Source organism: Oratosquilla oratoria, chromosome 40 (genome assembly GCF_046742065.1).
Source record: "Oratosquilla oratoria isolate Oo_2021 chromosome 40, ASM4674206v1, whole genome shotgun sequence".
Taxonomy (NCBI): Eukaryota; Metazoa; Arthropoda; class Malacostraca; order Stomatopoda; family Squillidae; genus Oratosquilla; species Oratosquilla oratoria.
In genome coordinates this window covers 25,458,176-25,485,513 of record NC_134816.1, presented here as the reverse complement: position 1 = coordinate 25,485,513, position 27,338 = coordinate 25,458,176, and the positions used below count along the sequence as shown (strand labels likewise).

The 27,338-nt window shown below is 38.8% G+C and overlaps 2 protein-coding genes across 12 annotated transcripts in view; one reads left to right on the top strand and one right to left on the bottom strand.

Moving 5' to 3' along the window:
* The window catches only part of Gprk2 (G protein-coupled receptor kinase 2), a 61,293-nt gene extending 50,198 nt beyond the window's left edge, over positions 1 to 11,095 (top strand). For 4 of the 10 annotated variants that reach the window (XR_012965922.1, XR_012965919.1, XM_076177331.1 and 1 more), the window contains one exon: positions 8,458 to 11,095. Coding sequence is in view for 2 of the 10 variants with exons in the window: in XM_076177331.1 (XP_076033446.1) it covers positions 8,458 to 8,469 (12 nt within the window). In the remaining 8 variants the exon portion in view is untranslated. Of the gene's footprint in view, positions 1 to 403; positions 501 to 8,457 lie in introns of all 10 variants that reach the window. The other 6 variants (XR_012965921.1, XR_012965918.1, XR_012965916.1 and 3 more) reach the window with 2 other exon arrangements.
* Dtd (D-aminoacyl-tRNA deacylase) overlaps positions 6,931 to 27,338 on the bottom strand; it is a 69,637-nt gene continuing 49,229 nt past the window's right edge. For both annotated transcript variants that reach the window (XM_076177334.1, XM_076177333.1), the window contains exons 6-8: positions 26,760 to 27,065; positions 7,884 to 7,991; positions 6,931 to 7,104 (exon numbers count right to left, since the gene is read on the bottom strand). In XM_076177334.1, coding sequence (XP_076033449.1) covers positions 26,938 to 27,065 — 128 coding nt within the window. In that variant the 3' untranslated portion in view covers positions 6,931 to 7,104; positions 7,884 to 7,991; positions 26,760 to 26,937. The remainder of the gene's footprint in view (positions 7,105 to 7,883; positions 7,992 to 26,759; positions 27,066 to 27,338) is intronic.

Genomic DNA, 27,338 nt, shown 5'->3' with positions numbered 1-27,338 from the left:
ACATTTTGCAAATTATAAATTTAAAGGATAGCTGTAAAAGTACATGCATATTTGGAAAAGTAGACATGGATGTGGCAGAATTTGTGCTGTGGCTTGTTCCAGATGTGCTCTCCAGCATATAAATCTCAAAGTAGTCCATGCCCCAACACTACTTTGTCATACTTTATCCTGAACTCTGGGTTACTTGTGAGGGCACACTTTTGCAGGTGTTATACTTCATTTGTCCACAACCTTATTCGGAAAGCTGAACTTCTTAACCATTATTTTTACTCGGTCCCATTTGCAATTTGCACTTATGCCCTCGTATTTTACCCACAGACAGCAGAACATACTGTAGTTAGCCTTGTCTATGAAGGTCTTGTCTTTAATGCATTTAATGCACCCTCTCCCTTCTTTCCTCCAGTGTTGTTAACCCCTTCTCTACCGAAAACGTGTTGTGTGGTACATGCATACCTCATCTGGGAGCACCCCCCGTCATACCGAAAACGCGACCGTGGTAGGTATGTACATCCTATAGATAATGGTTGCTATGGGGTCTCGAGTGCTGGATATGACTCTTTGGGTATTAAAGAATCACATCATGATTAGAGTTGTATGCTAGTAAACAAAGATTTTTAATTTCTTTTCACATGCAGGCTGTGATAAATTAATCATGAAACATTACGTACTTTGTGAATATGTTTGGAGAAAATAGCTTTCATAGATTAATTGTGTATATATTTTCCTTGTAAGTACTGTCAACTTCTTTAAAAGAAGAGTGGTGTTGTGTGATTGAAAATGTAAATAACTGTAGTTATCTTCAAAATCACAATACAAGTTAAACTGAAGACCAGATCGCAGTGGTGGATGATTTATAAGCTCTAACACAGTCATAGCACAGTATATATTATGACTTCAGCAGATCTAAAAGTATAAGGAACAAGAACTCAGTACTGTAGTTGGGAGAAGGAATACATTGGGATAATGGTTTGGTAGCAAGTGGGTTAACTTCATTGTCTGTCTTCTTTCTACATGCATGTGACAAAACCAGTGGACTTGGAATCCATTCCTTTGTGACTCAGCACCTTCCCCCAGTGTTGCTTCATTGTTCAATTTTTTGTGGTCTCCATACTGCCTGGGCATCCGAGGAACTACAGGTTTATTGGTTTTCTTACCATACCTTCTTTCGTATGTTTGAAAGTAGTTCTCATCTTTGGCCACCTTGCATATGCTGTTCATGTCACCCCAACGCTCTTCAAATACTCTCTGATCAGTCTCACAATCTCTTCTCGTTCAGTAAGTCTCAAATTTTACACCACTGCCCGTAAAGCAAAGTGGGTAGTCTTGAGAAGGGAGGACCCTCACACTTATCACCCTTTGCCTAAGTCCAAGTGAAAATTGCACCTTGTTGCTTCCCTAGCAATACTGCCACTTCATTCCTGGTCCCCTTTTATTTAACATATCATTGCTTTAGGCTGTACCGGACATAATTCTCCTACTCACTCTGTCACCTGTTCACATTTTTGCTTGTTCAACATCCAAGCCACAAGTTATCTTGGCTTCACTCACATAGTCCACACATGATTCGCTTGCTCCCACTCTGGACACCAATTGTTGGACTCTTCAAGAGTATCTACTCTCATCCCTTTTCTTATCATGACCAGATCACGTCAGGTTGGCCTGTTATACACTTTCTTAATTCTATGTGAAACCCAGTCATAAACAGATTCCATTCTTCTTTGTATTGCCTTATTTCATGACTTCAGGTACATCCCTCAAGTACACCATGTTCACTGCAACTGCATCACTTGTCCCTCTTGTATTTATCATCCAGGCCTAATTCCCATACATAATAGTCTGTTTCATGCATCTCTTTGATTGCTTCCACTAACACTTGTATTACTCCATACTGTTCTCAGGGCACCTCCCCTTCCCTTACCCTCTATAGCTAACCTCCTCTAGTCTTCCACTTTCATGTATATCACTTCCCAGATATCTGTGACTTCCTGAATGCTCAATTTTCTGTGTATCAACCTTACAACATTCATTCTTGGATACCGACATTACCTTCCATTTCTTTCTCTCCTTAAAAAACCTTAAATTCACTTGCCAGACTACAAGATTTCTTCTGTATAATTTAAGCAGAACAGTGTCATCTACAGGAACTAAGTTGTTTATCATTCAATCTTGCTTTTATTTCTCTGATCACTCCAGATACCAGATACAGGTTAAATGGGCATGGTGACATGACACACCCATGCATCAATGCAACATTCAACTCAGTTTTTTTTTTTTTTTTCCACTCACACAAGCTCTTCACTGTCTCAAAATTTCTGTTCATTCCATACAGTCTCATAGTTTCCTATACTCCTTTCATATTCAAACACTCGTTCTGTTTCTCCAGATCTGCAGAACCCCTATTAATATTTCTTGCATCTACACACTTAAGTTGTCATAAAGTTAGCATACATCCTTCAGTATATACACACACACACACACTCCAAAGGCTTTTTCCCCCTTACAAGGGTGGTAGCCAAAGACAAAAGGGATTATAAAGGCATAAATCTACTCCCGTCCATTTCATTCCCACCCACTCCACTCCTATTCACCATACCTCCCTCCTTTTCTTGGCACCTCCTGGATAGCAGGTCATCCCTGCATCTTGCCCATTGCCCTGGGTCAGAAGCAATGCAGCAAGACACAGCACATCCATAGCAAGGAAGTTTAATTTAATTGGTGACCTCTGTCCCATTATCCATAAAAGAAGACAGGTAGAAATCCCTTCTGGCTGCGTCAAAATCATTTGCACATAACCACTCCCAAACCCCCCATCCCCATCCCCATCCTCTCACGTCCATGCATCCCAGTGTCATGCATACATAACCATTCTCCACTCACACCTATTCTCTGTCTTCCTTAACAGACATCACTCTCTTGTTCAACTCCCCTTTTACCCTATCCATCTCATCTTTGGTCACCCTCTCATGTGCACTCTATCCACCTCTGCCTTCCACACCTCTTTTACTAATCTTTCTTCACTCATTCTTCCTATGTCTCCAAACCATCACAATACTCTTTCATCAACCCTATCTCCCAACTCCTTTTCCAACCCCACTCTCCTCTTCACCTCCTTGTTTCTTACTCTATCCAATGTAGTAACCCTTAACGTACTTCTGAGACACCTCATCTCAAACACATTTAAACTCCTCTCTTGCATTCCATGTTTCTGCCCCATACAGTGATGTCGACACAATCACTCCTTCACACTGATAAGACCAAAATTGGAGTACACTGTGACAATATGGACACCCAGTATTAAAAAGAATATAAAGAAATTGGAAAGAATCCAAAGAGCAATGACAAAGATGGCACCAACACTCTAAATTAACATACAAAGCAAAGATTGTCCAAACTGGAACTACCAACCCTGGAACAAAGAAGAGAAAGAGGAGATCTACTGACCAATTACAGAATTATGAAAGGGATGGAAATCCTCGACAGAGAGGACTTATAAAAGTGGGATAAGAGAAAAACAAGAGGACATAAAAAGAAACTCAAAAAGGATAGTTATAGAAGAGATCAGAAAAAGAATAGTTTCCCACACAGAGTGGTAGATATCTGGGACAAATTGGATGAGGCAACAGTGTGTGCAAAAACTATACAAGAACTTAAGTACAAACTAGATGCTCAAAGATACAAAGACGGGTCACTACGAGCATAGCTCTCTTCCCGTATAATACAACTAGGTAAATGCAATCTCCTCTTAGCATCCATTCCCAAATGTCTATTTCTCATTACACTTTTTAATCCCCCAAGGCATTTACTTCCTTCTCTCAATCTACCTCAACCTTCACTCCTCCCCTTCCTACCATATTTGCACCCAAGTATCTAAAGCGATCCACTTCCTCCAGTCTCTCTCCCTTAATACTCACTTCCAATTTGCTGTCACCCTCTCTTGTACATCACATCACCTTACTTTTACTCACATTTATCTTCAACTTCCTTCTTTTGCGCACCTTCCCAAACTCCATCACTCCTTAATCCCTCCTCTGATCCTACTGGCTTATCTCCCATTTTTCTACATTTTCTTTAACCATCTCCCATTACCCTTGCATTTACCTCTCTCACCACCCCATCCATATATAAATTCAACAGCCAAGATGACACAATGCATCCCTGATGAAGTCTTACTTTTACCTCAAACCTCTTGCTCTCCATTTCTAATTCTAACACAGGCTCTACTACTCTCGTAAAAACTCCTGACTGTTCTTAACATCTTTCCTCCTTTCCCATATATCTGCAAAACCTCCCACATTGCCTTCCTGTCTACCCTGTCATAAGCCTTTTCCAAATCCATAAAGGCCCCAAAAAACATCATTACCTTTTCCTAAAGCTTTCTCACAAATCTGTCTTACCACAAGAATCTGATCCATGCAACCCCCACCTGTCCTAAAACCACATTGTTCCTCATCAGTTACTCCCTCTGTTCCTTTCTTAATCTTCTCAATCTAAACCCTCCCATATCCCTTCCCAATTACACTCAACAAACTGATCCCTCTGAAACTTTACATTCACACTTGCCCTTTTTTCCCTTGTAAAGTGGAACTATACAGGCACTCCTCCAGTCCTCTGGCATTCTACCCTCTTTTAGACAAACATTAAACAACCTCACCAGCCAGTCCACCATCACTGTACCTCCCTTTTTTAGACACTCCACATGACACCCATCCAACCCAGATGCCGTACCTGCTCGCATCATTTTGATAACTGCTTCCACCTCGTCTTTCCTTATTTCTCCTCCATTTTCCTCATTCATCATTGTCATTTTCTTAGTGCTTCCCACTACAACTACTTTTTTTGTCCCTATCCTCCTTCACATTTAGTAACTCCCTAAAATACTCTGCCCATCTTCGTATTACTTCCATCTCCTCCAATATCATCTTTCCATCTGCACCTTTTACCTTCTCTATTTGATTTGCCTCTTCCTCTCTTAATTTCCCTTCAAAATATCTTTTTATTACTTTCAAACTTTTCTGTCATACTCTTCCCCCATTTCACATCTGCTCTCCTTTTTCCCTCCTTTATCTTACTCTTTACTTCTCTTTTCTTTGTGCCTCTTATATGATTCTCTCGTCCTATTTTGCAACCAATGTATGATTGCTTGTTTCTTCTCTTCTGCAACCTTATTTGCTTTATCATCCCACTTGCTACCCTTCCTTCTATTTCCTCCCCTCTTCCTTGTTCTACACACCATCTTTGCACAACTTGTGACTTCTTCCTTGAAACATCTCCATTCCTCCTCCACTCCCAAGTTCTACTAATCATAATTGTGCTCTATACCTTACCCTGGGATGCTCAAAAGGCTACCTATAGTGCTTTCATTTGAATTAGCAACTTTGTCCTGATTGATTGGCACTATGTATGCTTCCTTCCAGACTGGATATTGTTTAATATGCAAACATAACATAAATCACCTACTTTCTTTGCTTGTGCTATCTTTATCACCTTTAGAAACAGATACCATATTTCTGCCTGTCTATACCAACAGCTTTTTCCCTCCTTTTAAGGGAATTAGCCAAGTCAAAAGGCCTGTACCTACTCCCACCCATTCCACTCCTATCCATCACCCTTTCCTTCCTCTTATCTTAGCTCCTCATGAATGATGGGTCGTCCCTGTATCCTGCCCACTGCCCCGGGTCAGAAGCAATGTAACAAGCTTCACTTAATCAGTGACCACCCCTCTCTGTACCCTCTTGCAGAAAAAGAGAAGATGGGTAGAAATTCTTTTGGGCTGCATCAGTGTATGATTCACTCATCATCACCTGTCCTCTCCCATCCATGCATCACAGTATCATCTATACACAGCCATTCTCCACTCACACCTGTCTCCTGCCTTCTCCCATATGTATGGCTCAAAAAGAATTCAGACAGTAGTATGACATTTTCTTTGTGTAATTTATGAATCGATCAAGAGACCACCAATCCAACAGATTTCCTTCTTTTCTTTTTCCTCCTCCTCCTCCCCTTCTTTCCTTCCAAATTATTATTTTCAGGAAAGTGAGGTAGCTAGACATCAGAAAAAAAAAAATAATTTCCCTTTACTGTCACTGTCCAAAATATGAAAATATTGTACCACAAAATTTCCACAGTAGTACTACTAGTTCATCCATCTGCTTTTTCCTTGGTCTACCTCTTGTTCTGGCATTTATAGATCCAGCAATCCAATTTTTTTTTTTTTTTTTTTTTTTTTTTTTTTTTTTAAAAACAACCTAACCACCTCAGTCTGGCATGTTCTGCTTACCCATCTATACCACTGTCCTTTCACAAATTATTTATTTATATTTCTTGACTGCATGTAGCCCACAAGCATTGTGTTTTGACAAACCCCACATTACGTCTCTTGCTTGCATTCATCACTCGGACGTCTTTCTTACACATGACTGTTGCTTTGTACTGATGAAGTCATTACACAGAAAACAGAATGTATCTTATACTTACCAACACTTGTTCCATTCAGACAATTACACAATCTCTTTTCTGATTGACCTAAGGACAAGCACAGTGCCCTTGGCTGGATACCTTAATGCCATGGGTCTCGTGTGAGAGATCTGATGCTACAAATTAATTGATTGGCTGATATCTTTTAATTTCTCCATACAACTCCCAAGGTACTACCTACCATCTCTCCCTCATCTTTAACCATAAATACGTGAAAATTATAATTTAGCCCTCATTCATTTTTCTGGGCAGACCCTTTTTAAGTTGGAAAGGTGGTGTGCACAAGTGAGTAATAAAAGGTCAGCACTGTTACCCTCTTTATTTGTGAGGGATCAGGGACAATTCCTCACACATGAGATGGATTTTCACAAAAAAAAATTTATACCCCTTATCAATATTCATAACCAAGCAGGTAATGTTCTTTTGTCGTTTGGTAGGATAAGCAAGCACATGTTTTAATGACACTATTTTTATTTAATAAATATTTTACATTCCCTAAAAGAAATTATAATAAGCTTTGAACCTACCATATGTTGTTGATTCAGGTAAGATCAGGGTCTTGAATAATTTGTATTTTTGTACGTCTGTTGCTGGCATCAACTATCAGTTGTGAGAATGGTGAGGAATCTGAGTGGAGAGAGAATTTATTGTTACTATTGTCCTTGTAGCTTTTGTATCAACTGTATTATTTCTCATAAAACTGAAATATATAACTACAATTACAGTAAAGCACAAAAGAAAATGATGTAACAATGTGTGTGTGTGTATGTATATGTGTATATATATAATATATATATATATAATTTGATGGGCATGGTATTTATTGTACCTGCAAAACAAAGCTCGCAGATGAGGAATGTGAGGGGTATATTAGTAGGGGAGAAAGGAGGCATAATAATTAAGGTAGGTTAACCTCACAGTGGGGGAAAAAGGCAGCCATTGAGTAGAAGATAATGTCCTATATTTTGTGTATGTGTATGATAGTGTTTGAGAAGTATGGATTTTGAGGATGGATAGAGAGAGATGTGGAGATGAAGCACAGAGCAGGCATGGAAAGAGCTATCAGGTAGGGATGATCAAAGAGTGCTGAGGTGATTGGGACATATGGGAAAAATGAGCAAGGAAAGATTAAATAGATTAAAAAAAATGTCTGCTCTGTGATGGTGTCATCATGGGGAAAGTTAGTTTCTGTGGCCAGGCCTATTCTGTGTTGGTATTGCTGGATGGTGACCTGAACGGAGTGTTGCTAGTGTTGTTCTTGCTTCTGTTGGTAGGGAATTTTGAAGGAGATGGGTGTTTGGTTATCAGGATTAAAGTGCTAGATGGTTATCTGGGTGAGAATGTCTTTTTTGTATGGTTGTGTTGTGTGGTGCAAATGGAAGGCTGTTGGACCCTCAGGGCTGTACCTTCTTGCAGAGGAGGGGAAAGTATGATGCCTTATTGGCCAACAGGCACCTGGATATTCTCCCCTTCTTGGTTGGCAGTACTCCCACTGGCCAACATATAGTGTAGTGCTGGAAGATATTGAATGGAGAATGGTTGTAAATGGATGAACATTAATTGCCCAAAGGGATATTTAATTAGTTCTTAATATATCTTGAATGATGAGGGTAAACAAGCTGTCGGTCACTCCTGTGGAAGCACACTGTCTTGTTGCATTGCATTTGACTTGAGCAATGTAACAGAGGACAAGGTTAGGGTGACCCTTTATCCATAAGGTGTTAAGATGGGAGAGGGTAGGTTAATGAATTATTTTGAATAGATGTGGAATGGATGGTCGAGTGTATTTCCTGACTTGGCCACCTTCCTCATAAAGGGGTGGGAAAAAAAAAAAAAAATTAGTGTGTATGTGTAATACTGAGAAGAATGTAGTAACAATGGCATTTGTAGGAAAATGTGGTGTTAAGTGTATCTTGTGCCTTTTTTTTTTCCATGATATTGCTTACATAATTTTTTTCTTTTATTTTCTGTATTTTCCAGAAGAGAAGGTAGCCATGAGTGATGCTAAGTCCAGCATTGCTGCTACCCCCACCTATGGGCCTTGGCCAACTGGCATCATATATGTGGACACAGCCCTTTCGCCACCTGACCACACTCATTAAACCAGAGCAACTAATGGCTCACTTCTATGCCATGGTCAAGGGTGATAATGGTCTATTTTTGGGTCAAAAGATATTGCATTTACTGTACTTGAAGTTTGATAGAATTACCAGTGATTCAAATTTCCCTTCACCACAAAGTACTCAGTACCTGAGGAAATATTTAGGTACCAAAGGTTAAATGGAGAGGAATGTGCATTGAAATGAAAAATGTAGTTACGATAGACAATAATTGGTAGGTAGGAGAAGAATGGATAATATTTGAAGGCTTGATTGTTTATGTGTAGCTTGTGGATGGTACACTACCTATTACCCTCTTTAATTAGCTTTTTTTCATTTGACTTCAAATCCCATCATAAGATGAAAGTAGCCACTGTATTTGTCATGTATGGTTAGTAGATCCAAATCAAAAAACAAAAGTAATCAACAAGTTTTTTACCAGTTTTAAGGCTTTAAATTTTTTCTGTCTTTCTTTCTTTTTGTGTGAGAGAGAGAAAGAGAGAGAATATGATTGGAGCTATGTGTCATCAGTTTACTGGTCTTACAAGTACAGAGTAAAGCAGTGTAATAGACCTTCACTCAGTGTTTCAACCAGTTATCACTTTTCCTCTACTTCTTGTAAGTTAAATATATAATTTTTACCTCTGGAATAACGTAACAAAAATTATGCGAGTAGATGACTTGTGCATTTAGAATTGCTACATGATGGCTGGAGTAGTTGCCAAGTTGTTGCAGTTCTCAGAGTGTTGGTTGGGCAACTGTCTTCATTTGTTGATGCTTCTTTTCACTGCCATATCTCTGACATGATCACTCCCTCTCCCTCTCAACTTGTTCTCTATGTCTGATAAAAAGTATGTATTGATCTAGGTGTCAATCCTACATATTCACAGACTATTTTGATTGGTACAGGCATTTAGAATGGTTTTAAACAATTTCATTAATATATATATACATATATATATATATATATATAAAAAAATGAGATTATAGACTTTTTTACTTCTACTATGTGTTTTATTTATGTAGTGTCACCAAAAGCTAATATAGAGAGGTTGTTACATGAAGTTTTACAAGGCAGCTAGAAAGGAATGTCACAGGTATTCAAGAATTGGCACACAGTTTGGTATAAATATATATATATTTTTTTTTCCTCTTTTTTTATTTTTATTATTATTATTTTTTTCTCCATCATGAGGTACTTTAAGCATAATTATTTTCTTACAATTTCAAATCATCTACAGAATTATTTTTTCACCATTCCACATCATCTAAGTTCTGGAAAAGTGCATAGACATAAGTAATCAAGGTCCAACAAGTGAAGGTCTAGTGTATCTGCCTTTCAAATACAAATTATAAATAGCATTGTTGGAGTTCTTATTTCAGCAAAGAAGATTGATCGATGGTACTAAGTGTTTAGTATGCATTTATTTTAATAGCCATTCTAATTCAGGGTTTTTAGATGTAGATAGTAATGTTTTGATACAGATTACATCCCTCTTGATAGATAAATCACCTCTTAGGCTGTAAGTAAAGTTGAGATGATATAATAGGACAAATGCACCATTACCATGCTAGCCAGTTTCACATACATGTTAGTTTGATACTATAGCTCCAAAATATGTATTTCTTCAGGGTAGTGTGTGTTTGTATGTGTTCATACAATTAAAAGTGGTGTACAAAGAGTTCTAAACTTTTGCCTATAGGAAGTTAACTATTTTGAAAGGTGAATATTTTGTTTATCTCCGATTTTAGATCAGAGATTAGGTAATTGTCTATATGTTGATGGTATGGAAACTACAGTGGTAGCAAATGGATGTAAATTTACATCTAGAAAGGGTGTGATTTAGTAGTTTGGAAAGTTTAAATTCAAATATAAAAAAAATTGTATATACCACAGAATCCTACCATTTTTGTGTCAGTGTGACTATGTCATGCTTAGCATTTTTTTTTTTCCTCTCAGTATATGCTTTAGTCAATAGATTTAAAATGCCAAGACAAGTGTGTTCCATCAACACTACTTACAATCAAATGCTTCTTACAACCAAATGCTTCCCTAGAGAATCCCTTTCAAATCAAAGGTGTTTTAGGCAAAAGTATAATCCCCTTTGACACCACCATATATGTATGAAATTTTGGACATGTATGTGTAATTATGTAATGTGTATGTATGTATGTATATATTTATATGTATATATACTGGGGTAGATAATTTTTTTGAGGGGGGCTACTAGCCAGGGTACTCTAATGGTCCTAATGTTATCAACTAGCATATGTTGGCCCAGTGTTGGCTGCCATCACAGAGTGACAATGGACATATCATTATTCTTGCTACTGGGCATGTCAGCCATTCCAGTCAGAAACATTTTACTGAAACAGTCACAATTCCCAATTTTCTGAAGTACAGAAAAATGGAATGCTGTCATTATATTTTGCAAATGATAATGTCATTCTTATCGGAGCATAATATCATGTCATCTTTATATGATTTTGAATAAAGCTACAAGAATCTTTTCCAATTTGCTAGGTGATTTATTTCATTTTGGTTATACAAGTGCTAGAAAAATACCTCATTCATTCCTGCATCATATATGGAATTCCACACTTATGCAGAACATCTATTTCCCAGTGATAGTAACTGGTGTAGTGACTTCACAAATGCATATTTGCCATTGTACTGTATTTGTTCGCTGACGTTTCACAATTTCTTCTATCTCTGAGGACAATGTTGTGCTGATATTGTTGCAGTAAGTGTGGGTTGGTTAGTTGAATGTGAGGTAAATAAAGGTGGAAGACCTTAGACTAGGAATGTTGGGTTGGTGTTTGGTGTGTATGTATGAGAGGATTACAGTATAGTTAGGAAAGAAGGTTAATCTTATAATCTCTAGAAGGAAAGTGAAGAGAAGATATGGATATTGGTGCTACTAAAATATGTCATTAAATCATTAAGGAGGTTGTGAGGGGTTGAATAAGTTGGGCGTTCAAGTGAAATATGGGGTATTGTAAGAGGAATAACACAAGGTAAGGTGAGGGAGGGGTGTTGTCATTAGGCATTAGAAGGACATTGATGAGACAAGAATGTCATATTCATGAGCACACTAGTACTGTTTGAAAGCATCGTAATACAAGAGGAACATGGTGTTATGAGGTTGATAATCTTTAGATTGTTTGTCATTTTGTTCCTCCCAGCATTTTTGCCATTAGTTTTGGAGTGTGGGCCAGAAAATGGGGTTAAAGTCTAATGGAGACAACATGGTAGAAACATTAAAAGGAATTAGTGGTACAGCCTGAGCTGCCTTCTTGTCCATGTTTATTAGTAGGAATACCAACATGTCTCCCAACAAAAGAACACAGATACTGGAGGTGTAGATAAGCCAAAGTAGATTGAGTGGACCTGCAGGTGATGGGAACGAATGGCGGAAAGATCTAAGGCAGTGTGAGAGTCAAGGGATGAAGAAAGAAGTTGAACATGAAGTATAAGACAGGAAAAATATTAAAGATTTCAGTGGTAGAGAATGAAGCAATCTGAAAGGAGGGGGGGATCCTACACTGCAATCAGAGTGGGAGCCATCTATACAAGTGTACATGGAAGGAAGATGAGAGTAAGTGAGAAAGAAATTCTTGTGAGATAGTGTTTGGTTGTCCAATTGTGTAGCCACAGCAAAACGGGGATTGGATAGGCGTTTTGACTGGAAGAGCATTGCCAGTTCTTTCTTGAAAGGATAGCAAGGATACCATTCTTTTGCCAAATGGGTGGACATGGTGTGGATATCAGCTAAAATTTTGTGTTGAAAACCTTCATCCAATTGTATGCTATTATTCCTTCTTTCAATGAACACCCAGGCTATGAATGTAGTCTACCAATTCCTCCCTGCATTCTTTAAATTTCTAGTTTGAGACCCTATCAGGCTTAAGCTTTACTCACATTCAGTGCTCCAAAAAAGACTTCCCACTTCCCACACTTCACCATTTTCTATCTCATAAACCCAATATTATTACTCACCTCTTCATCCTTTATAACTCCTTTGTAAAAATGTATTGGGAAATATAATTAATTTGCGTGAGGTGAAGCAGACTCAAATAACTCATCACCCAGTTTCTTTTTGTGTCTGAATTTACTGCTCATAAAACTGTTGGAACAGTTTTGGTTCATTTTTTCATTTATATACAATACCCCTTTTAAAACTTCCTCTTCAGTACAGATTCTTGTCTAGTATGCTTCCTTTGTTTTATGGATTCTTTCATGAATTTTTCCTGGACGGCTTCTCAGAATTCCTTCAAGCCTGAGAAGTCCGTCCTCTCAAAATTGTGATCATCTTGCTTGTAGTGTTCATTCCTAAGGTCTGTTTTCCTATCTACTAACTGAAATTCACTTGTCACATGGTCATTTTTTCCAGCGGGACATGGGATTTCAGAGTTATGATGTTTGGCATTTGGTAAGTAGTAAACCCACCAATGATATGAGAGTCTCACCATCTCTTATTCGAATGATTTATTTTATGCATAGGGTCCTTGTATTCTTTGTTGTTATATTTAACAGGGTATATACTCTTTGAATGTTTCATCATATTGTTTCCCACTCCTTCCAATTAACTATTGTAATCAAGGACAAAATATACATATATATTATTATATATTTTTCTTTATTGATGAAATGGGTGGGAGTGGAATTATGCCTTTTGACTTTGGTTACCTCTCTCGTAAAGGGGAAAAGGCCCTTGGTATATGTATGCAGAGCTGGGCTCATTCCTAGGTGCATTCCGCTTTAAATTGGCTGTGGTTAGTGATACCAAACTATTAAAGCTTAAGAGACAGGTTCATACTGAAATAAAAGTCCAGTAGACCACATACTATACCAAAGAAAAATTTTGTAGGCCACATCCAAAAGGTATGCCACATACTATACCAGAACCTGTGTTGCTTTAACAGTTTGGGAGCGCTAACCGCAGCCAAACTAAAGCGGAATGCACCCAGCTCTGTATGTACATATTCATTTTTATTATTATTATTACTAGGCTGGATAGAGTGAGAAACTGGGTAAGGAGGAGGAGGAAGAGAATGGGGATAGAAAGGGTTGGGAGACAGGGATGATGAAAGAGTATTGGGATGGTTTGGACACATGGAAAGAACGAGTGAAGAAAGATTAGTAAAAGAGGTGTGGAAGGAGTGAACATGAGCGGGGCAACCAAGGATGAGATGGATGTATAGGATAAAAGGGGCAATGGGAAAGAGGGGAATGTCTGTTGAGGAAGGAAGAGAGAAGATAGGGATAAATGGAGAATGGTTGTGTATAGATGATGCTGTGATGCATGAAAGGGAGTGGGTGGGAATAAGGGGTGAGGGAGTATGTGTGAAAAATAAATTATCACAGCCTGAAGAGATTTCTCCCCATCTCCATTTCTGCATGGGAGAACAAAGAGTGGGGGGTCACTGACTTAATGAAACGTCATTGCTGTGTTTTGTGACACTGCTTCTAACTCAGGGCAGTGGGCGAGATGCAGGGATGACCCATCATCTGGGAGTCAAGATAAAGAGGGAGGGAGGGAGTATGTGAGGATGGAATGGGTGGGAGTGGATTTTATGCCTTTGATTTTTGGCTACCTCCCTTGTAAGGGGGAAAAAGCCTTGGCATATATATTTATGTATAATTTTTTTTATTCAGTATAGTAGATGTATGTGTGATGTTTCTTGAAGTGAGGTAGGCATTTCACTGATAACTTTAATATAGACATGCTTTGATTGTGAAAAAATAATCAAGTGAGTTAGGTAGTCACAGTGGTAAAGGGAGTAGATAGTTAATGAAAGTGAAGTCTGAGAGGAAGATGGACAGAGTATTTTGAGAAGTTGATTGTAAGGGAAGGTAGGGAGGCATCGAGTGTGGTAATGGGTGACACCACGAAAATAATAGAAAGGAGATTGATAGTGTTAACAAAAGATACAAGTAACAGTGAAAGAGATGAAAAACCTGAATTGGATGATTGTCATGAGAAAGGTCTGATAAAGGGTGGACTAGATATAGTGGAATGGCTGGTGAGATTATTTAATATGTGTAAGGAAAGTAAGGTGCATTGGAGCCATACACTAAACAAGGCATTAGTTTTAGAAATGTCAGTCTATTGAATGTGGTCAGTAGAGTGCATGGGTCTGATATAGAAGGGATTAGGAATGGAATGAAGGGAGTAATTGGCCAAGACATCTGTGAGCTAAGAGAAAAGGGGGTGCATGGATCAAAAGAGCAGTAAGACAGTTACGTGAGGTTTTAGGAAAGGGTAAAGATGTTTTTTCTGTACTTCCATGGACTTGGAGAAGGCATTTGAAGGTGTAGAACATGTTGCAGATGGAATCTGATGTGCAATGAATCACATTTATTTATATTTCTAATACATGAGAATTTTGCAGAGAATGTAATTTTAACTCGGAATATTTTCATATTAACTAATAAAACCCAGAACAGTACACCCTCCACATTTCTTTAATTATGGTCATGAAATTTCTATGCTTATGAAGTCCTATCTCTAATTCTCCATTTGCCATAAGCAATTTTGAATTTATGCATGGTTCCAGCAATCTAGGCAATTAAGTATGCACACCTGGAAAACTAATACTTCACATCCTTCGTCACTTGTCCAATTATCATACCCCATTTTATATTTGTGATAGCTTGTGCTATCAGCAAGAAATTTCCAAGAGTTTATGCATCTATGTCCAATCTTTTTTCACGTCCTTCAGATTATTTCTGCATAATCCCATACAATGCCCTCTATCCCAAATCAAGTCACCTTTTCTCCAATACTTCAATAATTTTGTGTGTGTGTGTTATAAGATGTGATAGGTGGGAGGTTCAAGGGCATAGAACCATACTTATAACTCGTGTTGCCATACGAGAAGGATTTTTGTTTCTGGGTATGGTCATCATTGAGGGGGTACAGTGCAGCTAGTCTTAATTATATGTGTTATTTTTAGGCTGTTTGTTTTCTCAGCTGTTGGATGTCACGCTATATATATATATATATCTTTTCCTAGACTAGCCTTTCAACTGCGAACACATACTTATACCTATCCCTATACACACTCGACCGTTGTTACTTTAAATGGAGAAATGCAGGCTATGTGTAGGGTATATTTTATTTGCCACCCTTCACCTTTGGGGGTGGGGGTGTAGCTACTGAACTGTACTGCCAATCATAAGGGTTATGATTTGTCTTCACCGTTATGCACCATTTTGGTCAGTTTTTAAATTGGGAGAACTAAGTTGTTGGCATAGTAGGAGGGATGTTGCAATGGTGACTGGTCAGTTTGTCAAATTTCCCATTTATTGTTGCAACTATTACTATTATTATAATGTGTTTCATTACTACGACAATTTTATAGTTTGAATTAGTATGGAAAGTTGAGTGAAGACACAAAGGTAAAGTCAATTGGAAGAGTATTCCAGCTATTATGATTTTTGTCATTTTTTCACAAGAGGAAAAGTAGTTGAAACCGGTCCAACAGTGCTGTCATTCATCAAATGCTCCTCCAATCTTCCCATTGTTGTTAACATTACTAATATGTTAATGGTGACCAAGTACAATTGCTGTAATAATACAACTTTTAGTTAGTTACTGTTACCGCAGCTTTTAGTTATGTGAGACCGACAGTACGAGTCACCATTAAAATTCTGCCCAACAAACAGTAACTTGTTTCTTCCAACAACCCAAAGTCTTCGGGCAATGGTGCGTGGCGGTAGGGACAGGAGACTGATCTCTAGAAACTCCAAATCACAACCCATATTGCGGGCTGTGTAGGCCCAGTGGTGGAACTAAACATCAACATGGATCAACAGCAGCTTATATGACTGAGTACCGTTGCTGAAGGTCCACTTTGTTCATTCCCCCTGGGTAGTTGTCTGCTGGAAAATCACCCATATGTGGCTTGAATGATGATAATCAAAGTGGAGCAACAGCCATAAAAAAAGAAAAAAAGAAAAATCCTGCTCCAGAGTACAATCAAATGGCACTTACAAAATACCTCTACAAATAATGTTCATGATAACTAATATGGACTTTGCTATTTTAAGTTTACCTGCATTATTTACAATGTGAGAATAAATAATAATAATACCTGACAAATATATTTAGATCCTTGTGGGAGGACGGAAAACAAACATAACAAGAGATGAATTAAAATTCTTCCCAAACCATGTAGAGTAGGGCTAAAGGATGGAGAAATCAGAAGATTCACCTTTCTCATCTAAAGTGCATTCATGACAAGCTGGCACTAGTCATGAACTAACCCCCCCCCCCATATATATATATAATATATACAGTACTACCTCTCGTTAACGGACTAAAAGGGGGATAACAGTGTCCATTGATGTGAATAATCCGTTGATTTGGAGTGGTTTTTGGGTGGCATAGTGATTGCACACACTAAACAACAGCATCAAAAACATCGCAAACACAGCTAATTAATGTCCATTAATGAGATAGTACTGTATATATGATTTGGCTGAAACAAGTATTTAGATTCTTTCTAAGGTGTTCCCCAGGGTATTGGCCCATCTTGACCGAGGCAAGAGCACCACCCCGAAGGTAAATGGAATAACAAACGACATTAGAAGATTGCTGATTGTTCCACACCGACGCCTGTGCATTCTATGATCCTCCCGACTTCATGGCAAGAAAATGTCATGAGCAAAAGGGACCCCAATCTACTAACCTCTGCTCGACGACATAACAATCACATGCACACATCATAACACAGACAAAGCTGCAGAAATAATCCAGCCATACCTTGATACACTCAACAAATGGTTCATCACAGACTCAAAATAGCTCCAACCAAATTTACAGCAACACTTCTCACCTACTGGACAAAAGAACACAAATACATACCTCATCTCTACATCAACAACACTAATACCACACACAAACACACCGAAAATTCTTGGTGTAACATATGATACATCCATGTCTTTCAAACAACACATCACAAACATAAAAAACAAATGCACGTCTAGACTTAACGCACTTAAGTCAATCACTGGAACAACATTTGGACAAAACAAAGAAACTAATACAACAATATACAAACAATGCATACGCTCAGTGATGAATTATGCGAGTCCTGCATGGGCTCCTAATCTCAGTGAGACACACCACAACACCCTTCAAATTATACAAAACAAAGCCCTAAAAACAATTACAGGCTGCACAAATACAACACCTACAGACCATTTACACCATGAAACAAAAGTCCTCAAAATCAAGGACCACCTCGACATGAGAGGCACACAAACACTTGCTGCAGCCACCACAAACACATCACACCCGCTACACTACATAGCAGAACACCCACACACACCAAGAAACATTAAAACAACACCCAAAGACCTGTATCACACACAGATACTCTCTTCTCTTCCTCCACAACTGCCAAATACCAGCCTCCGGAAACATATTCATAATCATATCACTCACCACTCCATTAACACACCGAGAGACAACACACTGCTGCATGCCAGACCCCCTGATATCCACCCTTCTGAATCCTCTCTCCCACGAAAGGTCAGAGTCCACCTGGCCAGACTGCGGTGCAGCCACCACCCAGCACTTCTAAGCTCTCAGAAGAGGCTGGATGACTGCATTGTGAACAGCTGCCCAGGATGTAACACTTCACCCCATACCATACAACACATAATGGAAGACTGCATTATACACAATCATGCATGCAAACACAACATACACTCTATAAAGGATTTGTGGAAAAACCCTGTTTCAGCTGTGGCATTCCTTGGGGAGACTGGACTGCTCGGACAGTCTAGGGAACGACAACAACAACAACTAACCTCTGCTCGCTTGTGGTGCATCCCTCTACCCTCTCCCTCCCTCCCTCAGTAGTATTGATCGTTTCCCCCATGGCTTGTGACTCAGAACAGGCAAGAAACATTTGCTGACTATGCATCCATGCATGCACACTGAGGAGCACCAACAATGTTTTCATCAGGTTTTCAGGATGTTAGTGGGACAATTACACTTCCTGTATCAAGCCTTAGTAGTGCAATTCAACAAAAAAACATTACATGACAAAGTGTATGAAATTGGCTCTTGCAGTCTATCAAAATTGACAGACAGAGCCTTTATTAGCATGTTTAGTTTGTTACAGCATTATGAAGTATGTAAGGCTGTAACAAGTGAAACGTCATGCTGATAAAAGCTTTGTCCTCCCATGGTGTTTGTCATGTCTATCAAAACTAAGTCCCATATATATTTACGTACAGGAGTCCCTCAAATAACGCGGATTTGAATAACACGGATTCAATCATACACGGATTTTATTTCAAAACCATCTCAAATGTAGAGAACCGTTTTAAAATTCGCGCCGAGTCGGGCATGCGGCAACATCGCAAACATTTGTGGTGACTGCTTTCTATTTTACCATATACAGTCGATCCTCATATAACGCAGTCATTATGTATACTGGGAACTGCTTAAACAAGGGTGTGGGGCAAGGGGATAGCCGTGGGTGGTTGCCTCCAGTTACATGTCAACCTCCGGGTACTGATGCAGGAGAGAGGGAGGGGAGGAGAGGGGGAGTAGGGGGGTAGCCAACAAGCTGTAGCTTGTCATTTCCACCACCTGCACCGTGCTATCGTGAAATTTTGCCGCCCTAACCTGTTGAAGTGTAATGTTTCTTTCGTTTGGAACACAACTAATAAGTCTGATAATGACAGCGCTTGTCGTGTCTTAATTTCTCTTATGAGGTTCTTGTTGTTACTGGTGGTGGTGGTTTGGGAGATCAAAAACAGACATCTACACGCTTACACACATATAGACACGCACACGTAGACACGTGTTAGACAACTAGTGTATGTTGTGAATGCGCGTGCGTGTACACACAAATACGAACACAGACACACGCACGTACATGCTTACTTGTACATGTGAACACAGACACAGATACGCATGCACGCACACACACATACATACGCACACATATACGCCACATACACACACGTGTATACGTCACATACACACACATATGTATATACGCCACATACACATAAGCATATACGCCACATACACACACATGTATATACGCACAAATACATACATACGCCACATACATACACCACATACATGCGCGCACACACACACACACCCACGCACAATAAAGAAGACCCTACCAACTATAGACCAGTCTCTCTAACAAGTACAATAGCAAAAATTTGTGAAAGAATTATCAAAAGTAAATGGGTAAAATATTTAGAAGAAAAAAAAACAGCGTGCTTAATCCAAGACAATTTGGATTCAGACAAGGACGATCATGCGTCACTAATTTAATATGTTTTTATTCAAGGCTAATAGATATAATACAAGAAAGAGATGGATGGGCTGATTGTGCATTTCTTGACCTAAAAAAAGCCTTTGACAAAGTTCCACATAAGAAGTTGCTTAAGAAATTAGAAACTGAAGGAGGAATACAGGGCAAACTGCTTAAATGGATGGAAGACTTTTTGCTAGAAAGAAAAATGAGAGTAGTGATAAGAGACAAGCACTCAAGATGGGATGACGTAATAATCGGTGTTCCACAAGGAACAGTTCTGGCCCCAATAATGTTTGCTATATATATTAATGATATGGATGAAGAAACTGAAAGTTATATGAGCTTCTTTGCAGATGATGCAAAACTATTAAAAAAAGTGAACACGGAAGAAGATTGTGAGTCACTACAGAGTGATCTAAATAAAGTATGGGAGTGGAGTAGGAAGTGGGAGATTGAGTTCAACACTAAAAAGTGTAGTATAATGGAATTTGGAAAAAGCAAAAACAGAATAACAGGATCATATAAATTGGGAGAAGAAGGAATAAAAAAAGTATAAAATGAGAAGGACCTGGGAGTCATTGTTATGAATAATATGTCACCTGAGAAACATATAAACAAGATTTTTGGAGAAACATAATTAAATAAGAACAATCAAAGTGGCATTCACATACCTGGATGAAGAAATGGTGGAGAAAGTTCTAATCACTGATAAGACCAAGATTGGAATATGCTGCAATGATGTGGTCACCAAGTACAAAAAAAATGTATAAAAAAAACTTGAAAGAATACAAAGAGCAATTACAAAATTGGCACCAACACTCTCAAAACTCTCATATGAAGAGAGACTAGCAAAACTTGAACTACAGACACTAGAGCAAAGAAGAGAGAGAGGAGATTTGATAGCTATTTACAGAATCATGAAAGGCATAGAAATTATTGATAGAGAGAATCTGATCAAATGGGATGATAGAAATACAAGAGGGCACGGAAAGAAAATCAAGAGAGACAGCTATAGAAGAGATGTGAAAAAAAACCGCTTTCCTCACAGAATAATAGACAGTTGGAACAAGTTAGATGAGAAAGTAGTGTGTGCAAAAACAATACATGAATTTAAAAATAGTTTAGATAAAATGAGATATGAAGACGGGACACCACGAGCATAGCTTCCCTTCCCGTAAAATACAACTAGGTAAATACATACACACATGTACACATACACATACATAAGCTTCTCGGTATTTAACCCCTTCCATACGGTGCCGCACACGTAGGCGTCATGGGGAGCGAGTGTATTCGCGAGGCTGCCATATCGGTGTCTTGATTATATTTATTGTAGTCGCCCCTCCATAATGACATTCTTTCTAATTCTTTTGTAATCGCATTTTCTATGATTATCAAAATTCACGGGTGAAGAGAGAACGATCGATATAAGCGGTGACTATATTTTATGATGCGAGTATTATTACGACACGTCGTACGGCTGGCATTGGCTGCTGCCACCGAGATCTAAGTCCATGACGCCTACGTGTGCGGCACCGTATGGAAGGGGTTAATATGGAAAGTCAGCATACGCGGATTTGGTCATATGTGGTAATTTCAGGAACCTAACCCCCGCGTTATTTGAGGGACTCCTGTACATGTAATGTCAAAATCAATGACTCAACAGCTTTTGACATGTATTATCATTATTATTATTATTTTTTTTTTTAATTTGCCAGATACCAGAATACTCCATTTGTCTGCGTGGCACACCTTTTAATAGTGAGGTGGTTATACCATGACAGCAGGCGAATGAAATATTTGATTACATTACAAGTGACCTACATCACAACTTCCTAATTATCCCAGTTTTGGGTGCCTAGTTGAACTGCGTCAATAGCTGGCAAAACTGACACACTTAAGATGTAGTCGTCTTCCTCTCTGTGAAATAAATCAATAAGCATCATTATCTTCGATCAATAAGTATCTAGGCAACTGGAAACCTTTAGTACGATTACACTTCAAAGAAGTACATATTTTTCATATTTATCATTATGCTTAGTATTACCACGCACTTGTTATAATCTACATCGTTTATATCATTACCATCATTTCTCTCCCACTGGATGGGTGGGGGGGTTGATGCTATAAAAACAACAAATCCAAGGCCGTTAGTGATGGAAAACTATTCTTTTCAGTGACGAGTTTTAATGAGTGATTCATTAAAGAGAATTGGGTACTTGTCTCGCTCAATTCACCGACTCCGTAGTCTGCATAGCTGCGTGCCAGGTAGTTGTTCAAATGGATCATTTGGAAAACGAGCCTTGATGATATAAGTCTGAACTGCGACATTAAAATACGAGATTTTAGGTTAGGTTATTCTTCACATCACCTGCCAATTATATACGGGGTATATCTTTTTTTTCCTCAATATTGACATTACTATTAATTTGCAGTGTTTGTTTATGGGGGCTCAAAACACTCAAAATGATGCGAGTTATGCAATTATATAGATACGAATTGCATTTGTGAGACTAGCAAATAACTTTACATTTACCGATTTTTCCTTACAACCCCTCTCCAATCAGTAAGTGCCAAGTGGCAAGCTGGACCTTGTCCGTGGCCCATTGAATTGGCCCAGAGCGGCCCAAATCATTCTCACACACTACCCGCTTCCGTGACTTGAGTCTTGAGGCTGGAACCCGTAGCCTGTCATGAGCTGCTGGTCAATGAACAGCTAATAGTCCTGTGGTGTGGGTGATAGGTGGGGTGTACTCATACCACTGTTTATGTGAGTACCAAGTATCACGTGATATGACCATTATACATAATTTACATACCACTTTGAACCACCGACATATGCACAATGCAAAGATGTAAACAAACACCAAGTGAACGAGTTAATGGAAACGATGACTATTCACCCAATTCAGTGAAAGGAGTCGTTAAATTTAAACAAGTGACTTGTGAATCTTGCATCACCACACATACTACCACTGTAAAATCAATCTTCTTTACTTGTAACTGTACCCCACCTGTACCATGTGCTCTTTAACCCCTTCCATACGGTGCCGCACACGTAGGCGTCATGAGGAGCAAGTGGATTCGCGACGCTGCCATATCGGCGTCTTGATTATATTTATTGTAGTCGCCCCTGTGTTTTTACATTCTCCCAAATGCGCCCTTAATCCCATTCTCTGTGGTTTTCAAAATTCGCGGGTGAAAGAGAGAACGATCGATATAAGCGGCGACTATATTTTATGATGCGAATATTATTTCGTTACGTCGTACGGCTGGCATTGGCTGCTGCCCGCGAGATTTAAGTCCCGTATTGAAGTGGTTAATATTATGTTGTCCTTTACAAAAATTTACCTACTCTGCGTCATGTCGACCTCACCCGTTAGGAATGCAACACTTCTTGGTACAAGAAGCAAGTAAACAACTGGTCAGTTATGATGCTCGGGTCAGGACAAGCAAGAGGAAAGTATCATTCACCATGGAAAGGGAATGAAAACTAAGTACATTCATGCGCATCTATGAAAAAATATAACTATATACCAAGGGCTTTTACAAGGGAAGTAGCCAAAGTCAAAGACACAAATCCACTCCCACCCATTTCATTCTGACATACTCCACTCACATTTACCACCCCTACTTTTCTTGGCTCCTCCTGGGTGACAGGTCATCCCTGCATCTCGCCCACTGTCCTGGGTCAGAAGCAATGCAACAAGACCCAGCACATCCACAGCAAGGCCGCTTCATTTAATCGGCGACCCACATCTCCATCCCTTTGTGCAGACAAGAAAAAAAAAAGGGGGGGGGGAGAGAGAAATCCCTTCGAGCTATGTCAAAATATCATTCACACATAATCCCTCATCACCCACTCACTCCCATGCATGACATCATCATCCATACACAACCATTCTCCATTCAACCCTATCATCTGTCTTCTCCCTACCTTCATGAACAGACATTCCCTTCTTTCCCAAGGCCCCTTGCACCCCATCCATCCCATCCTTGGTCACCCCCTCATGTTCACTCTCCATCCTTACCTTCCACACTTCTTTTACTAATCTTTCTTCACTCATTCTTTCCATGTGTCCAAACCATCCCAGTACTCTTTCATCAACCCTATCTCCCAATTCCTTTTCCATCCCTCCACTCCTCCTCACCTCACTTCTCACTCTATCCAGCCCAGTAAACCCTACCATACTTCTCAGATATTTCATCTTGAACACATTTAAACTCTTCCTCTCATGTTCCATATTCCTGCCCCATACAGTGTTGTCACCCAGTACCAAAAAGAATATAAAGAAAATAGAAAGAATCCAGAGAGCAGCAACAAAAATGGCACCTGCACTCGCAAACTTGTCATATGAGGAGAGATTGGCTAAACTAGATTTACCGACTCTGGGTCAAAGAAGAGAGAGAGGTGACCTACTGACCATCTACAGAATCATGAAAGGCACAGAAATACTTGATAGAGAGGACTTGTTATACTGGGACAGGAGAACCACAAGAGGACATGGAAAGAAAATAAAAAAAACATAGCTACAGAAGAGATCTGAAGAAAAACAGTTTTCCACATAGAGTGGTAGACACTTGGAACAAACTGGACAAAGAAATAGTGTGCGCAAAAACCATTCATGAGTTTAAAAACAAACTAGACACTGCGAGATACAAAGGCGGGACACCACGAGCGTAGCTCCCATTCCTGCAAAATACAACTAGGTAAATCACCCCTTCATATGATCTCCTCTTGGCATAAACTCCCATATGTCTATTTCTTGTTACACTTTTTAATCCCCCAAGGAATTTACTTGCTTCTCTCAATCTACATTCCACCTCCACTCCTCCCTTTCCCACCACATTTGCCTCCCAAGTATGTAAAACTATCCACTTTCTCCAAATTCTCTCCCTTAACCTCTTCAATACAAGTCAAAATCTTGCACACAGAATCAGATGCCTAACATATGATGCATCACACTACTTGCATTATATAATATGAAGTCACTGTTATGTTACTCATTCTCTTTCACTCTGAGTAATAATAAACACAGAAAACGTGATGAAACCAGTTCACAGGGTTCAGGGGTCACTCAGCTACAACTACAAAATAAATATAAGGATGCCAACGCTGGCAGCCTCGTATACCCACTCGTGCCTCATGATGCCTAAGTAGGAATCATATCAAAGATGCTTATACTCTCTTCCATTTTACTGCCATCCTCTCCCCTTGTTCATTGCATCAACCTTACATTTACCCACGTTTATCTTCAACTTCCTTCTTTTGCACACCTTTCCAAACTCCATCACTAACTCTCTTAATCCCTCCTCTGATCCTGTTACAAGTGCAGTGTTGTCTGCAAACAACATCTGGCTTATCTCCCATTTTCTTCATATTCTTTAACCATCTCCAATCCCAAGCCCATTACCCTTGCATTTACCTCTTGCACCACGTCATCCACATATAAATTGAACAGCCATGGCAACATGACACATCCCTGGTGAAGTCCCACCTTTACCTCAAACCACTTCCTCTCTCCATTTCTAATTCTAACACAGACTCTCATAAAAACTCTTGGCTGTTCTTAACACCCATCTAACACTGCCTTACCTACTCTCATAAAATAATAATACATATACCAATGGCTTTTTCTCCCCTTACATGGGATGTAGCCAATAATAATAATAATTTTAATAATGCATAAATAGCAAAGGCTTTTTCCCTCTTACAAGGGAGGTAGCCAAGAAGCACAGGCATAAAAACCACTCCCACCCATTCCATCCCCACATATTCCACTCCCATCCACCCCCTTCCCTTTCTCTTATCATGGCTTGTCACTTATGGGCTATTAGAATTTCACTTTGATAGTCTTACAGACAACTGCTGTATACAAAATATATAGCTTAGATCAGGTTAGTTTATATATATATACATATATATATATATTTATATATATATTTAAATATATATATATATATATATATATATATATATATATGTGTATATATTTCTAAGCAGAAATGTAGCAGCACATTTGTAAATGACACACAGGAAACCCACATTCGGAGAAAACAAACTTCGAATAAAGAAGATTCCTATATTTCGGCTATCAACTGTAGCCCTCTTCAGGAAAGTAATTTCTTGAAGAGGGCTACAGTTGATAGCCGAAATATAGGATTCTTCTTTATTCGAAGTTTATTTTCTCCAACTGTGGGTTTCCTGCATGTCATATATATATATATATATATATATATATATATATATTTATATATATATAAATATATATATATATATATATATATATATATATATATATATATATATATTTTTTTTTTTCCTCCACATATGAGGGTAGCCTCCGAAGTGTACATCCTACACCCATTTGTCCTCACTCCTGCTATATCACTCAGCAATGCAGCACAACATCACTGCCATTGCAGGGTAATCAATGCTGCTTTACCTCACCCCACCCCACCCATATGGTTCATTATATAAAGGCACCTCCCCTAACCATACAAAATAGATGGTAACAATTGCAAATCACACCCATTTCATGAGAAACTGCCATCACCACAGAGCCTGCCATAACACTGAAATTTTCAATCAAATAGTAACTAATGCATGGGCTTGAATTCAACCTCAGATCAAATATAAATGCTCTGGACACAGCCAAGTGCCTCTAAGAGTTATCACCTCCCAACTTTTAAAGTTATTGCCTTGTTTTAATATGCATAAAACTACACATTGTACAAATTTAAGGCTAAAAAGTGAAATGTATGGTACTAATTTTGAACACATGGAGCTAACAGAACTACACTTGCATCAAAACAAGTCTACTTAATTCTTGCAACAAGAAAAAATATATTAATGTTGGAAATTTTCTGAAAACTCACCTTGTGATTTCCTTTAACGGAGTTACAGTAGCCCATGGGTGCAAGGATAAATCAGCAAAGTGGTGTTGGTTGAATGATGCTGTCTGGTTGTGCAATGCGAGTGTGCATGGTCACTGCATGGTTGCGTAACAGAGTAAAGCCATTTAAATATTTTATTTTTCAAATAAATTAATTTACATTATGAGTCATCCTTGGAAAGTTGAGGCTGGTCCATTTTGTTTGCGTTTTTCATTGGCGAGTCTATATTCACTGTTACCGGTCCATCATTTTGGATATCGACCTGCATCATGGCTCCAAATATCCCATCTGCAAATAATAAAAAATTAATGGCCCAAGTCTTCTTATGCTAGAAATATTTACAAAACCATGTAATTACTCAATAATATAAAAAAAAAAAAAACTTTATTTCAAACAAACACACACTGGTACCCAGTACGTACACCCACCCACCCACTCCGAATGCTAACATCATTATAAAACATGTATGGGGAAGATTTCATTACACAATCTGCCCTGGAGTACACCTGACTATTGAGATGACTTAGATAAGTATATTTCTTCATGTTTACAACCAGTATC